The sequence below is a fragment of the Astatotilapia calliptera genome, chromosome 19, assembly GCF_900246225.1.
Source record: "Astatotilapia calliptera chromosome 19, fAstCal1.2, whole genome shotgun sequence".
Lineage (NCBI taxonomy): Eukaryota > Metazoa > Chordata > Actinopteri > Cichliformes > Cichlidae > Astatotilapia > Astatotilapia calliptera.
Genome location: NC_039320.1, coordinates 24,717,036 through 24,733,103, shown reverse-complemented (window position 1 = coordinate 24,733,103; position 16,068 = coordinate 24,717,036). Strand labels below are relative to the sequence as shown.

Here is a 16,068-nt window from a genome sequence, read left to right as displayed (position 1 = left end):
GTAGCTAATTACCAGGCGCTTTTATCTGTTGTAGATTTTCTTTTTTTCGTTTACCTCGCTGACAAATGGGTGTAGATCGCTACAGTCGTAATTTAGGTCTTCCGGGCTTCTCTGTACTTGACATCTTATGTAAGCTGAACTGATGTGGTAAATCGCACCCATCTGGTTGTAGTTGTGGCTAATACAAATGCTAAAAATAATGTGTCGCTTCAGGTTTGACAACTGTGGCATCACAGACATGGCTTACAATCAGCAGGACAGATTAGATGCTCTTCTGACCATATTCCCAAAGACAAACCCATTTATTCTTCTCTGGAAACGGATCTGCTCTGAAATGCGAACAGCCCTCTCTTACACCCACGCTGACATACGTCTGGCTCTTTTCCTCTCCAGCACCTGCTAAAAAGCGTTGATCTCTTTCTCAACTCCCCCTCTTGTCTCTGTTTAACTGCATTTCTTCTTCTGAGATGCAGAATTCAGCAAGTGACTGTCCCTATCACAGAGTATTCCTCTGAACTCCTGGAAGATTAGTTTGGATTTATTTATTTATTATTTATTTTTTCCGTGGCAGCATATTTTACTTACATAACAGGTCGACTGGCTTTGATTAGCGTTGCCTGTTAGATCCCGGCAAATCCTGCAGATGGGTCCTCCATGTCAAGGCAAAGGCGTCGGTTTACATTCTTTGTGCTATAGCGTGTGTGTGTGTGTGTGTGTGCTGAGACTCTGTTCAAAAATAGACATTTATTTCCACTGTACATGTGCTTGATGTTTAATATTGCACGATGTGTTTAATTTCATGTTAAATGTGTGTGACAGCGGAGTTGCGATGTGAGCAGGCGGGCTGTTTGTGTAATGTGTAGGCCAGCCAGCTCCACCTGACAGCGTTTGTGACTCAGTTTGAAATCGCTCGGAATGAACTCTTGGCAAAGGGATCCATGTAGCCGAAAATCAAGTGTGGAGATGATGGAGAGCGGCCGAGAACAGAGAGGTGGTGTGAGGACTGAGTCGGAGGAAAGCCGGGAAGGCGAGAGAAGAGAAGGGGACTGCAGTTATGTAAAATGGCCAGCCTCATGCTGATCTAACAGCAGGTCATGCAGAGATGCAGTGATGTAACCTATAAAGACCCGCTGGCATACATCTCATGCTCTCTCTAGCTTACACACAAAAACAGATTGAGGCATGTTGACCCTTCAACTCAGTGTTTGGATTTGTCTACGTGATTATGTTTGTTTAACATTTCGTGTGTGTGTGTCTGTGTCTGTGTGTGTGTGTCGTGGCAGATGGTTGCCCTTTTAGCACATTAGTTACGTTTAAAAATAAACAAATAAATAAATAAAAGCCACAAACATTTCCATTAGTAAGTCATCAGTTATTTTTCCAAAAAGTCGGTTTATTTACACAGAATAAGAAGTTTTGGGAAATCATAGCCAGGATATCTGGATTCAGATATCCAATAATGGCAATTTTCTTTTTAAGTCATGGCCTTTGACCATAGTTATGTTACTGTAAGCAATACAAAACCTGTTTAGTCATGATGCAGAGAACTGCATCTGTGTGGACATACATGAAAAATAACATTTATAATAATGGTAAATGCTCTCTGAATGTAAAAATTAAGAGGTTTGTAAATCTGTGTTTCAAGGACTACATTGATGCCCATCCTGAAACTATCATCCTGGATCCACTTCCAGCTATCCGAACTCTGCTGGATCGCTGCAAATCCTACCAGCTCATCCACAGATTAGAAAGCTGTATGCGAGGTAAGGTCTTGTCGGTAACTTCGTGAGACTGACTGGTGTGAGGCTCAGTTGCATTGGAGAAATTTTGGAACAAATCAGCGTATTTCAGTGAAGGAGAGGATTTGCTCACTAATTAAAACCTGTACTCACACTTTAGACACTGTCACTAACACCTGGTAGTTGTTGGGGTTTTTTGGGAGGTTTTTTGTACCCGATATAATATATACAATAAAACATACTTGTCATAAAAATATATTCAAGTACAACAGTACATGACAAATTGAGGTACTTTTCTCGTATGTCTCCTATACAACATCTCATAAAGTGAAAGAAGTATCACTGGGGAGAGCTCATAAAAACGCACTAACATTAGTGATAAATTAGGAAATGGATGATGGGTAAAAAAATCAAATCAAATGAATAACAAAGCTTGGAACCATTCCTGTAACATGTGAGCCTTGTCCAGTGAAGACACGGTCTCCCTGCATCACTGACGACTGTGGGAGAAATAAACAAAAAGACACAACCACTAAGTGAGATTTATGAAAATCACCCAACATTAGTGTTTTAGGGTTAACTTTTCACAGAAGACAGATAGTTGGGCGATGTGTTCTGTTCTTTGAGTGAACTGAATGTCCTGCTTTGTATAAACCGTTCGCCATTAAAGATTCAGCTTTGTTCTCGGGCGACTGTGAGATAAGTGGATGGCTAGCACCATTAGTGTCTCTGTTCCTAGCTCGCTATGTGAAAACAGAAGCTGTCTAAAAATAGGCTTTGATTTTGATTTAAAAGCCACGGCCTTCTGTTTAATGTTATTGAGAGGGAAGTTGAGGTTACCTTTAGGACCTCTGACTGTGCTCTTCACATCCCAGGGAAGGGGGAGCAGAGAGGCGCTGTAGCTTCTCACTTGAACTGTGTTACTTTAAGTGTTCGCATTTATATTTACATAAACATGAGCTGAGCACTTTGCTGATATCATAGTTCCTCCTTTCTATTTCTCTCTGCTTTATCGTAGCATGATCAGAACTTGCCTTCAGGTCACTCGAGCAACACCTTCCCCTGTCACTGATCAAGTAAACTTACCAGCAGACGATGGCTTTTAGCTACAGAGGGACATTCCCTACTGACACACACTGCAAGCACACCTGTGACTCATCCACATTCCCTTTAAACCCATACATGGCAGGAGAAAATAAACCTTTATAATTATGATCTCACCAAGTTTGTGTGTGATGAGCTGCAGTCTGATGTCAGAGCAAAGACTCAGAGCTGTATCAGCATGTCGGTGCTTTCCTAAAATAGAAATACGAGAAGACGATGTCTTTTTTATCCAAACAGACACGATTGCTGTTACGCAACAGCGAGTTTAAGATGCATCACTCCGCCTCACTGTGTGTGATCGGTTTGAAGAGGAAGATGCTTCACTAGCTGCATTTTACAAAGCTCTTTTTTTTCCTTTCACCATTCTACTTCCATTAATGTAAGTGGTGCTGTCTGCTCACAGTTAGGCCTGCATGCCAAGGCATCCATGACAATTTAGTCATTTTAGAAGCAATGATACAGTAAACCTGTTGTAATACTAGACTGTAGACTATCAGCATACGCCCCAAGTTAAAGAAGAGGATAGTGTAAGAGATTTTAGGGTTTGGGGTTTTTCTTTTCTTTTCTTTTTTTCTTCTTCGTCTTCCTTTTTTTTTTTTTTTTTTTTCTTCTTCTTCTTCTTGAGCCTTGCTTTCCTAGGCACAGCCTCTTCCTCCTCCTTATCAGCAGAGACCATGGAGTCCTGAAGCAGCTGCCAAGGCAACCAAGTACTTAAAGACCATAGAGAGCCATGTTTCAGTCTGTATGACTCAGAATAGTACTCAATAGGAGGAAACACTTGAGGTGCGCTTGTGGAAAAGCAAACCTTATTTTGTCACTCGAGTGGCCTCTCAGTATTAAATGGCCTCAGTCACAGTGCATTTAGCTGTTCTTCTCCAAACTGTTTAAATGAAAATAAAATTAAGTGCAAGATTTAGCTCGTCCTAATGCTGTGTTTAATGTAAAGCAGCCAGAAAAGAGCCACACGAGCACTAATGGATCAGCGTCACTGGAAATTTGGCTCCGATCTGTTGTCAGAGTTGCTTTGTGTTTCCTATGTGAGCCAGACCAAGGTAACTGTTTATGTTACTTAGTGGAATCTGCTGGTTCCTGTGTATACACGAGTTTTTGATATCTTAGTCTGTTTTTTATAGACAGAAACCGTTGTCACACCAACTCTTAGTCTTAAACATTTTCCTCTCCAGCTCAAGATAACAGAAATTAAACTGAAACTATTTATACAACAATCCAGTTGTGCTCCCTGTGCTGCAGTATTATTCTGTCTCTGTGAGGACCAGCAGAGCCAGTTTATGCAAGTGATCAATATTTAATTATAGATATTTCTGTGAATGACAATGAGAAACAGTTGTGAGCTCAAAGAGTGCCACCTTGAGTTTCTGCCTGTCAGGTTCACCTGCCCTACTGTGCTTTGATCGTCATTACATAATACCTGGATTTGCATGTTGTGGGAAAACAATCACATTTTCCTTTTTTCTTTCTTTTTTTTTTCCATAAATGACTCATAATTTTAATCGGAGCGTAAGCCTCTTAGAGCACGACATTGACACAAGCAATGCTCTCGGGGCATAGCCGTGTTTCCAGTTCAATTTAGAATATTAAAAAATCCTGCTGCTTTGCTTTGGAGGGACAAGAAGAGAGCAGCAAAGAGAGGATGCTCGGGTTTCTAGGAAACAAGCTCTAAATAGCAACAAGAGAGTCTAGCCTTTCACTTAAACAGCACCACAGTTTAGCAAGTATAATGAAACTTAGCTCTCTGTAGTTCCCTATACCTAAATCCCCAAACAAGAGAATAGTGTCGTCTGAGTTTAAGTGTTAAAACAGGCCTTTTGATTATTTTCTTTCCTCTTGAGTGACCGGTTAAGGCCTATGCATTTGGAGTTTATTTGACTGTGTGTTTATGTTGTAATCTAGTGGACGAATGACTTAATATAAGGGATGTCCTGATCCTGAAGACTTCGTAACTGTATAATCCCACTTTAAAAAGTACCTCATTGTCCATTGTAGAGGCCCATAAAGACTGCCCTTGGCTCCGTTGGGTCTGCTGCAAGCTTGTAATGTTTAGACAGAGCCAGAGATTGATCCTCCCCTCCACCTCCTTCCCCCCTAAAGTGTCAGCCAGAGCCAAGCATGCACACTGTTACAAACTTGGCTACTCACGCGTGTCCACCAGTCTCTGCTCTTTTTATTATAAAACCTGAACTTGGAGCTTGAATTTCTTTTCTCATTTGACAAGGCTCGGGGCTTTTGATGGTTTTTGTTTAGCCAAATGTAACACTATCAATCTTTGGGAACTCAGTGACGTAATGGGCATGTTTTTACATCAGGCTTTTCTTTTTATTATGATGCTGTTCTTGACCTGATAAAATAACATCACTAAAAGGGAACACAGTTGTAGGCAGTGCACAGATGACTCATGGGTAACCCTCCAGGCTTGCTCCCAGCACTGGCGGGTATGAAGCCAGCCCTGGAATGGTCCCAGCTTCACAGGCAAAGGTCGTAGTGCACAGAACAAGAGAACAAGAGTATTGAAGCAACCAAAAATAAACCCTTTGTGGTTAAGTCTTTCTAAATAACCAGATTTATTTTCTTTGGACATAAAAATCAAACGCATTCCTGAAAATTAGTTTTCTAAATGGTGTGGAAACACATGTTTGCCAGCAGCAGAGCAGGGGAAGGTTTAATGTCTTTTTCTCTGACCCATCACGAGATGGAGGTACCTAAAGGATTTTCCTGGGTTATTAAGACATTATTTTCACAGCTGTAGCTAACATTTCACCAGAATCACCGCTGCATGTGATAAAACTGTCATAGGATCAGACTGGTAGAGCCTGGCTATGTAAATCACTTTATTTCAAGGTAGAGTTATTGCACTTGAAATGTCAGCACTATAAAGAAAAAACATTTAAAGAAAAACTGCTTGCAAAAATTCAGCAGTTTAAAGTTGCAGCAACATAATCTCAGTCTTAACTGAAATGTGTGTTTACAATATTAGTTTTGTACAGTAAGATTAAGGTTATTTCATCATTTTCTTTGGCTAAAGAAGCTACTGTATATAGTAACATAAATGCCTGTATGCATGAAATGAAAAATTATACAGTTATCGTGTTTATAGACTACACTGAATCTCTTACAATCTCTTATTTTAGCTACAATTGTATGATTTTAATTGTTGCCTGTTAATTTTCTGTGAAATAACAGTATAAGAGGATCCTTAACACCAAGCATCTTTATATGCTTCGTTATCACCTCGCACAGCAACAGTTGATATAACACCTCTGCACCAGCACCATTATGTTTTAGGTTTATCCCCATATCAGTTTCTTTTCATCTCAATCAACTGGGTCGGGGCTCTTGAATGTCAATGTCGGTGGTTTAAAGGGCAGCGTGACCTCTCAATAGCATTACTGCTATGCTCCTAATAATGAAATATCCCAAAAATGGATAACGGAATAAAATGATAAATTGTCGTTTATTTCCAAAAGGTCAAAGGTCAAATCTGGACAGACATACACTAGGAATTTGGAAAATATACAGACCTGATTCTCCTGAAATTATTCATGAGTAGCTCAGAGCTGGGGATGCTCTCCTTCAGTTTGCACATCTGGGAACTTCTGTAGCTTTAAGTTGAGTAGATGCTCGTAGTGAGTGTACCAGAATATTAGCCCAACGTCACATGAGCTCTGTACTGGGGGGAGCCAAACCAGCTGTGGACATTTTTGTTCGCACATGCACCTCTGTTGGTTTGTTTTTGTCTTTTTATTGAAAGAACTGTTGATGGTAGGTGAAAGCATAGAACATCAATATGATAATTCTGCTTCCAACAACTTCATTTAAGTTGTTTCTGTGGTTCCTTTTGGCCACTTGTACATGGTTTCTGTAAAACTCTGACTGCACCCAGAGTTCAGCACTCTGCACTGGACTTAATTTAAGCAAATGAGATTCTCCTGACCTCAGCACTAGCATCAGCTGAGAGCCCTGCCACTGCTGAGGCCCACGGCACACAAAGACTGGCATGTTTCTATTGTGTTTTGGTCATTAACATTTTGCCAGCTGTTGTTTTGGCCCAGCCAATGATTTCCTGTGGCGTTATCTCCAACCCGTCCGCCTTATCGCCCCCATATACCTACTGCGGAGGGGAAATTACAGAATACAAAACATTAATATAGATGCATCCCCAGTCCTGATATGGTGCCGCTTGTCAAAGCTGCAGGATGTTTTTAAAATTTTTTAGTCTTATCAGAACTGACCAACTTGCTGCTGCAGGATGTGATGAAAAAAAATACTTGTAAACAGACAAAAAATATAGAGATGGGTGAAAAAGAAGCAGAATTTCTGTGGTTAATACTGGAGAATTTTAAAGACATTGTAACTGCAAGTGTGTTTGTTGTGAAATGTCAGGCCTGTGAGTCCATCAGGTGACGTGCCCGATGACTCTGCGTGTCCTCAGCTGGTTTATCCTTAGTTCCTCATTAAATTGGATGCTTTCCTATATTTCATCATTGTATTTGTGTGGGTTTTTGTGGTGACCTGAACTTAGATATTTTATGGACATAAAAGAAGTATTTTGGACATGAGAAGGGATGGTGGATTTATTGAACAAAGGATGTTGAAGATGGATGTCACAGAGAGGATTCATGGATGTAGTGAAGGACAGAAGTGACATGACAGAAGACTGTACTAGGAATAGGAAGTAATGAGTCACTGCTGTGATCCCTAAAGGGATCAACAACAAAAAGGTGGTGGTTAAGGTTAAGCAAGTAGTCGCTATGATTAATTTAACGTATGTGTTTGTAAGGAGCAGAAGGACCGTACCAGATGGCCTCTGCTGTGTTTCTTGTGTAAACACATCACAGGGATGAGTTATAAAAATAACTTTTTGACCTAGTACTACAGGTCATAGCATATGACTGTTAGCCATGTGAGTTGCTGAAACGTTATGTTGAAACTGTATGTTAAAGCTAAAACTGCAGAAGAAAATGAGTTTGATGTCTTAAATCTTCCAAAGTTGAACTGTGGATTAAACAAAGCAATAACTTTTATAAGTTTCTGTAGTGAAAATAACCAAGAGTACACATCTCCTGAGCATTAATATAGTCTTTCACCTTTTTCTCTTATTAATTAATTAATTTTTTAAATATATAGATGAGAGGATTTGCTCTCCTCCATTCATGGTCCTCAACACTGAGTGCAGCCCAGACGTGCTGGAGCAAATCAAGAGGCAAGGACTCTCATTCCCCTTCGGTGAGTAGCTCCGCTGTTGTCATCTTAATTCCTTCTACTCACCACACTTTTTTTTTTTTTTTTTTAAAAACCTGTTGCCATGTTTCTTTGTTCATCATCATCTCAAATATAACAAAAAAATTTAAGGGTTTGTGCTCTGCTGTAAACTCTGCGCTTTTCTTTGTCTTCATTTCTTCCACAGTTTGCAAAACACGGGTGGCTCATGGCACCAACTCCCATGAGGTAAGAGGCCCGCAGGATTCAGAGGTCACTCACACCCTCAAAAGTTTGCTTTAGCTAATACCTGTTCTGTTAGAGGATTGTCATTTAACTCTAGTCCAAACAGCAAAATCTGATAGTGTACCTACATGAGTTATACCTCATGTAGGTATAACACTGTGGAGGCATTAAGTCTATTTGGCTAGCTTGCCAGGAGTGTCAATTTCAGCGGCACAAGCAGCACTGAATGAAGTTAGATTTTAACCTGCCTCTAACTGCTGATTGACCTCAGTGTTTCCTGTCAAGTTCTTTGTCATTTATTGTGTGGCCTCCTGCCCACAGATGGCCATTATCTTCAGTGAAGAGGACCTGAAGGATGTGAAGCCTCCTTGTGTGATTCAGAGTTTCATCAACCATAACGCAGTGCTTTACAAAGTGTTCGTGGTGGGAGACTCCTACACTGTAGTGGAGAGACCTTCCCTTAAGAACTTCCCTGCTGGACCTGCAGGTAAGATTAAGAACGGACACACAGTGAGAGGGAGAGTGACAGGTGGGGAAGTCCGAGCGCTGCTTACAGGCACACTGGTCAGTCTGTGCAATCTGCACAGCTTCTCCAAATTACCCAATAAAAGAGCTCATAAAATGGCTTTATGGTCCCTGTGATTGGACCTGTTCGCCCTTTTAAGGGGTGCAGCAGAGTGCAATTGAGTTATACCCTGTTGGTACATGTTGTCAAAACTAGACAAGAGCAGCAGTGTTTTTCTCCATAAACATGTCAAAAGCTTTACCCATGACGTGTCTTTGAATAAAGGGTTATCCCCAGACACAAACGACTCCAGTATTTGCATGTGATACAGCAGAGGCCCACATGCAAATCATTTTTGCCGACAGCGTAGTCGTCCGCTTTGTGTAACCATGCAGACAGGATGGCTGGTTTCAGCCTGGAATGCTGGTACAACAGAAAAGCTCACCACAGCACAGCAATACACCTGCACAGCGCTTAGGTCATTGTCCCCCACAGCCTGAAGCTATGCATTATGTTTTGTACCTAGAAAGTGATGGAAAGGGTGCTTTGAAAGGTTGAAGTATGGGTTAGTGTTTGGAAAGTGAGAGATGGACTGTCCTAGTCAGCCTTCCTTCTTAAAGTGAAGCTTTGCCCATCAAGCCAGGGAATGAATGAGCCAATCCGCCGAACATTTCATTACCGCGACCTTCGCCGTGCCGAAGGGCAGATTTATTTGGACAGTTTCCCTCCACTCCTTTCTCTCGAACACTGATTCATGTTAATCATTACAAGTTAGAAATCAGAGAAAACGTAGGTAAAAATGTTGTGATACATTCCTGTCACATTTATCAAAGAAAATTCCTCACCCGAGCCCAATGAGTAACCTATTGATGTAAACATATGGACAGTGTTGGGAAGGTTACTTTTAAAATGTATTCCATTACAGATTACAGAATACATGCCCCAAAATGTATTCTGTAACGTATTCCGTTACGTTACTCAATGACAGTAACGTATCCTGAATACTTTGGATTACTTAATATATTATCGTGCTTTTTACAACAACGTGAATGTACTATTGCTGTGTGATTTATTACTATTACTGAAGGTCCGCGACTCCAAACTGTAGTAAAGGGACCTCTGACTAATACGGCGGGGTCCCTGTCGGCTCGTAGCCGAAAAATAGCTTTACTTTGTTGTGTGGGTCAACTTTTCTTGCGAGAGACAGAGAGAGGCGTTGAAAGACTGCTCCAACGGAACTTATTGTTTTCGGAGGAAAACACGAACACTGTGTACACTGAACGGCTACCCTGAGGTACCCTTGAGCAAGGTACCATCCCTACACGCTGCTCCCCGGGCGCTGCACTGGTGGCTGCCCACTGCTTCACTGAGTGAATGGGTCAAATGCAGAGAAGAATTTCCCCACGGGGATCAATAAAAGTGTACATTATTATTATTATTATTATTATTATTACAGTCGAGTCTTAACAGCTTACTTACAACTGGGCTCGTCAGGCTCTCTTCTTGGCTGCAGTGGTTATTATTATATTTACATGCTTCCAGCTCCCGTTTTTCCTCGACGACAACTCGTACCTTTCCACTCCCCTTTTTCTCTCTCCCTCCTCGCGCTCACAGACACATAACGTGTATGGCAGTCCATTCTCCCTGCAACACGGACTACACTGCCCATGATGCTACATTCTTTAGAGCTATGCTTGTAGCATTCTGCCTGTTAGCTTAGCACAACAACAACAACGAAAAGGCGCTCTCTCACCCAGGAAACACACAGTCGCAGAGAGAGAGAGCGTCGCCCTGTAACCATGGCAACCGTAACCCTGCCGCCTGGAACAACAGATCGTAGCTGTCAAACAAAACCCAAACAGTCCTGACCCGTGACAAAATGAAACAGGAAAGTACCGCAGTGTAATCCATTTATTTCAACAAAGTAACTGTATTCTGAATACCACCTTTTTAAACGGTAACTGTAACGGAATACAGTTACTCATATTTTGTATTCTAAATACGTAACGGCGGTACATGTATTCCGTTACTCCCCAACACTGCATATGGAACACTCAACACATTGTAGGTATGACTGAGAGACTTGTCTTGAGAGCTTAAAAAATGGCCAACTGCAGTTCTTTAGGGTTCACTTCTCATCCAAGAGGCTTCTTCAGTTCTAAAAACAAATCATGCACAGTCCTGGGCATTTTACTCCTAGTGGAGGTTGTCCCGTTTGAAAGTGGTCCATTCACAGTGCATGTAAACTGCCTCCTTTACTGCTCTTTCAAACCATCTTTGTTCAAAACAAAGTGAATACTGGGATCCTCGACAGTATTGTTGATCCTTTAGGTGCAGGTGTACAGCCGAGTCTTGTTCTGCTGAGGTGGCTGGGCTATGCATTTATCAAGTGGCTGTTTGGTTTATCCTTTGTGGAGGTCTGAGCACGCCAGGATATGATGTTGTCTTCAGCTCACAGACTCGACCTGGATGACTTGAAAACTTTTTAAGATGAAAAAGAATTACATCAGTGTGGTTTAGTTACATTCTTTTTTGGGGGTTTTGTTTGTTTTTTAAATACCAGGTATTCAAATTTAGAAAACATGAGTTTTACTTACTAAAGGCCATGGTTGAACTGTGGCGCCACCTAGTGCAGATGATGGAAAATCTAGACAGCTGCACCGTTACACCAGGACTGCAGTCAAATAGGAACTTTCCAATGAAAAACGACTGAGTGAAGTCACCCAGAAGCATTTGCATGGCAGCCTTAATAAGATGTGTTTAAAGTATCTAAATACTAAGAAAAGGTCCTTCGGTCTGGTGTATCCTCTATTGAGAAAATTCAAAACAACATACTGTCAGAGGGTTCATGGAAATAAGCAAACAGTATAACTGGCAGGCAAGGTTGTTCATTTTTAAAATAATTAATAATTTGCTTCCACTTCATGCCCTAACCTGCTGATATTTTTTAAATTTGAATAACAGACTGGTAAACCCACAGCTGATGTCTGACATAAGGCTGCAGGAATAAAGCCGCCTTGTTCTGAAGTTGTTTTCTTGCATAAACAGTCTGTTTAGTTCAGGATCATGAGCTACATATTAAACTGATTGTTTGCATTGGTTACAGTTCCTCAGGCTAAGTACTGCTGTTTTGCAGCCTTTATGATTATCAATAATTAATCCTACCTTTAGTCACAGATATTGAAAGCCTTAAAAAATGTAGAAGTCACTGTGGGGACAGGAAGAGAAGATGTATAATTGGACATGATGAGGAACTAATCTCAACGGGTCAGCATTTTTTGTCACATTTTTAGGCTTAAATAGGTTTCTCAATAATGAAGTTATATTTTTCACCAGTTCTTATGTTTTATTTGATCTACATGAAAGTGTATGGTAGGAACACATGGAGCGAACATTTTCCATTGATGTCGGAAAAGTGATTTGGGAACTAATTCTTTGGGAGTTTCTTATGTTTCGTGTAGTCAACACTCTTTAAAATTCCGCCTCACCCTTTCCCTTTGTTTCTGCTTCAGACAGGAGAGCCATTTTCTTCAACAGCCACAATGTTTCCAAACCAGAGTCGTCCTCAGACTTGACCTCGGTACGTCCAAAATGTCACTGAATGAAATGTCATCTCGTTTCTTTTCTAATGTCTTTGTTCTTTTCAGGGCCACAACCCTGACTTTTAAAGGCTGTGTAGCTAATGCACATTTTAATATTTGTTTCACCCAGAGAGAGAACGTGGAGGGAGTGTCTCAGCCACCCAGTGATGATGTCATCAGAGAATTGTCCAGGTCATTGCGAGAAGCACTGGGCGTGTCCCTGTTTGGCATCGATGTAATCATCAACAATCAAACAGGCCAGCACGCTGTCATTGACATCAATGCATTCCCAGGTAGGCACAGCCTCAATCTCACAGACACACACACACACACACACACATAAATCATCTTCTTTAAAGTATCTGCTCATTAAGTGGAAAATAAACCTCCGATTTTACTGGGAGTTATAATGAATCCATCCTTAGAGCAGCCTTCACCTGTGTAATCCTAAACTGTTTAAGCTACAGGTTCTGCTAACTGCATTTCTGCTTTTTATTAACCACAAGAGAGCATGAAGCTTGTGCAGAAAACCTTAAACCTGCATTCTTTCTAATGGCCAGCAGGGGGCGACTTCTGTTTTTGCAAGGTGTATGGGAACACAGACCTAGGCTCTTTTGAGCTATGACCTCAGAAACCTCTTTAAGTATGAGTCTTATTTTAATGTAATATGAAGTTCAGGGTCCTTCTGGACACTAAAGGGAAAAAAATTCTTTTATGTTCCCTTTAGTGTCCAGGAGCAGCTTTATAAGAACAATTTAGGTAGAATATTGTTTATTTAGCACACAGCCAGAAGTCACTGCTTTTCTTCTTCTTAATATTGCCTTCTCTTTCCAGGTTACGAGGGCGTCCCCGAGTTTTTCAACGACCTCCTTAACCACATCAGCAGCGTGCTTCAGAGCCACAACCCTGACTTTCCTCCTGCCGGCGAACAGCCCAAAAGCCTCCCGGTGAGCACCACGGTACCCAACACTGCCCCGCCAGCCCCGGGCTGCTGCAGCATGCTGGGAAAAGAGCTGCAGAGACTGGGCTGCAACTCTATGTCACCCAACTTCCAGCAGCACTGTGTCTCCACGATAGCTACCAAGGCTTCCTCCCAGTGACTGACTTTCTTTTTTTTCTTTTATTTTCTTTCTCTCCCATCCCCTTACCTCCCTATTTGATCCCTGAACAAATAACGGATGACAGTGGTGATAATAATAATAATTAATAATCATAGTAAATATGATGTTAATGATGATAATATATCTAATCGAGACACAAACCTTTTTCCTATATAGTTATTGGAAATAATGGTGATTGGATGTAAGCTTTTCTTTTCCTCTGCCTTTTTTTCCCTCGTTTTGTCTAATGAGACTTTAACAGTACTGTAATGTGAGCTTTGGGAACTTTTGTCTAATAGCTGATTTTATTTTTCTCTCTCTTGCGTGAGGTCTCTGTGATGAAAGGGTCCAGAAGAGGTAACTAATTAGAATGGCCGAATCAGGACTGGAGAATGATGTGCCACTAGATGTGCAATGTATGATCCCTTGTATCTCTCTCACACTCACTTACACACAGGCACATTTACACTGTGGCCAACTGTGCCAGTGATGTGTGTTTGTATTCTGGTCAATACCACTGAGTGCTACGTGCAAGGGCGTAGAGAGAGGAGGCGTTTGGGCATTTGAACACTACTCCACAGATCCCAGGTTGCTATGTGACTGTGGCCAATCGACTGCAGAGAGTGATGAGATTGTTTTATTGGTTTAAACAAACAGGGGAGCAGTGTTTTGTTTTTTTTCTTTCCCGAGTGCCATTAAATATAATTTGAGTGTAGGAGGAGAAAAGAAAAAGAGCATTATTTTTCAAATCTTAAGAGGATAAAATCTCCATGACCATGTGACCAAGTTTCTTTTCGTAATGATTGTTATGGTGTGTGGGTGGGGGTGTTTTTCTGTGTGTTAGATAAACAAACTACATCCTTTTTGAGTCGCAGTTTGAGTCGCTCCAGTGCAGTAAGATGAGGATCACATTCCCATGTTATCTGTCTGTGGATGTTTTCCGAGAAATTCCATGATTTTTCAGAATTCCAGTGGGGGTTGTAGTCTCCTTAAACAGACTCCCCAAGTGTCTTCACTGCTTGTATCTGTCACGCGAGCAAACTGAGGCAAACTTGACCGACGGACAGACTTGGGGCTGCTGTATAGCTTGTCACTTGGGATTAATAAGAAAATCAGGTGTGTGTGTGTGTGTGTGTGTGTGTGTGTGTGTGTGTGTGTGTTTGTGTTTGAATACCCAACTAAAGTGAGTATTCATCTGAACAGTCTGAGATAATTGAGTTATTTGTTCAGCTTTATTGTCTCTCAGCGCTTCTTCCAGTTAACTAAACCAACAGTCCAATCCACTCATGTGCTTCAAACCTTATTCTCTGACCTGTCTGCTGTTCCAGCTGCTGTATTTGTGTCACATTTTAAGTGAAGGGAGTAGGTGGAGGTCCAGCTGTCGTTCCCAGTGTTCACTGTGAGATTTTTTTTTTTTTTTTTTAACGAGTTTGTTAAAATCTTATAATGTCCTTACATCTACTAAGAGCAACTTTATTTTGAGATTTTATGGGGGAAATGTTTTATATAAATGAAAGCAGTGATGTTTTTGAAAAAGTGGGGATTTACGTAGAGGGACGGTAAAATTCTGGGTCTTGCTGTTCAGGTGACGTGAAAGGGACAGATCAGCTGAGCGGTTGTTGCATCCCTCTAGCATCTAGTGGGAAATGAGTGCCAACCTGCAGCAAATACAGATTACTGCGTTCCTTCTCTTGTCCCAGAGAGCTCCCCTTGCTGTTTTCTTTCCTCCATCAGCATCCAAGGGAACCCACCGTCCTCTTGCTTGCCCTGTGAGCGGATATATTTGTGTCATTGCGGCCACCTCACCAGCATCTCTCTGGGACAAAAGAAGAGCGACGGCACAGTGGAAGTTGGCCTTCGCTACATGTGTAAACAACCCTTCTGAGTATCCTGGTTTTGATTTGCCTTCAGAATGTAGTGAAGCAACAATAAATTCAAAAGTACCACACCAGGTTAAAATGAGTCTAGGTGTTTCCTCACCTAGGAAGCTGTGGTCGAGTCCCTGTTTAAATTGGAAAAGGCTGAGTATCTGTGTACGCCACTATACTGTGTCCTATCTCGTGTTCTTTACTGTGCTTCTAAATGGGAAATATAAATGGTTAATCCCACTCTTGGTCATTTCTGCAACCCAGATGGTGTCATCATGCTCCCGGCTTCCACCTGAATGTGTACTTCTTGGGTGTCTTGTACAGTACGTGTATATGCGCCTATGCTTGCATCCGTACAGTATGTCGTTTTGTATCGGTTCTGTAATCGAGAAGAATCCTCAATTTTGTGACTTTTTTAATTAAATGGCCAATTCAACAGGGCAAAATAAACATGTGAAACTACTCTGGGTGTGTTTCACTGCTTTTTTTTTTTTCTTCTTAAAGTTTTACAACAATCATACTCAAGTGATTCACCTGCTTATAAGAGAGTCGGAGATTTGAGTCCGCAAGGATATCTTTTTGATATAGCCATGTGCGTATGAGTGTATGGGATGGATAAAAAGCACTTCCAGTACATAAAATGTGTGAGTATAGCTTGTAGTGCGAAGTGTTTTTAGCCGTCACTAAGAGTGAAAAATGGCTCCACAAGTA

At 41.3% G+C, this 16,068-nt stretch overlaps 1 protein-coding gene across 1 annotated transcript in view; it reads left to right on the top strand.

Moving 5' to 3' along the window:
* itpk1b (inositol-tetrakisphosphate 1-kinase b) overlaps window positions 1-15,820 on the top strand; it is a 33,156-nt gene extending 17,336 nt beyond the window's left edge. The window contains exons 5-11 of the mRNA XM_026151297.1: window positions 1,646-1,763; window positions 7,986-8,084; window positions 8,266-8,306; window positions 8,625-8,790; window positions 12,321-12,388; window positions 12,520-12,682; window positions 13,224-15,820. Coding sequence (XP_026007082.1) covers window positions 1,646-1,763; window positions 7,986-8,084; window positions 8,266-8,306; window positions 8,625-8,790; window positions 12,321-12,388; window positions 12,520-12,682; window positions 13,224-13,489 — 921 coding nt within the window. The 3' untranslated portion in view covers window positions 13,490-15,820. The remainder of the gene's footprint in view (window positions 1-1,645; window positions 1,764-7,985; window positions 8,085-8,265; window positions 8,307-8,624; window positions 8,791-12,320; window positions 12,389-12,519; window positions 12,683-13,223) is intronic.
* The last annotated feature ends 248 nt before the right edge of the window (window positions 15,821-16,068 follow it).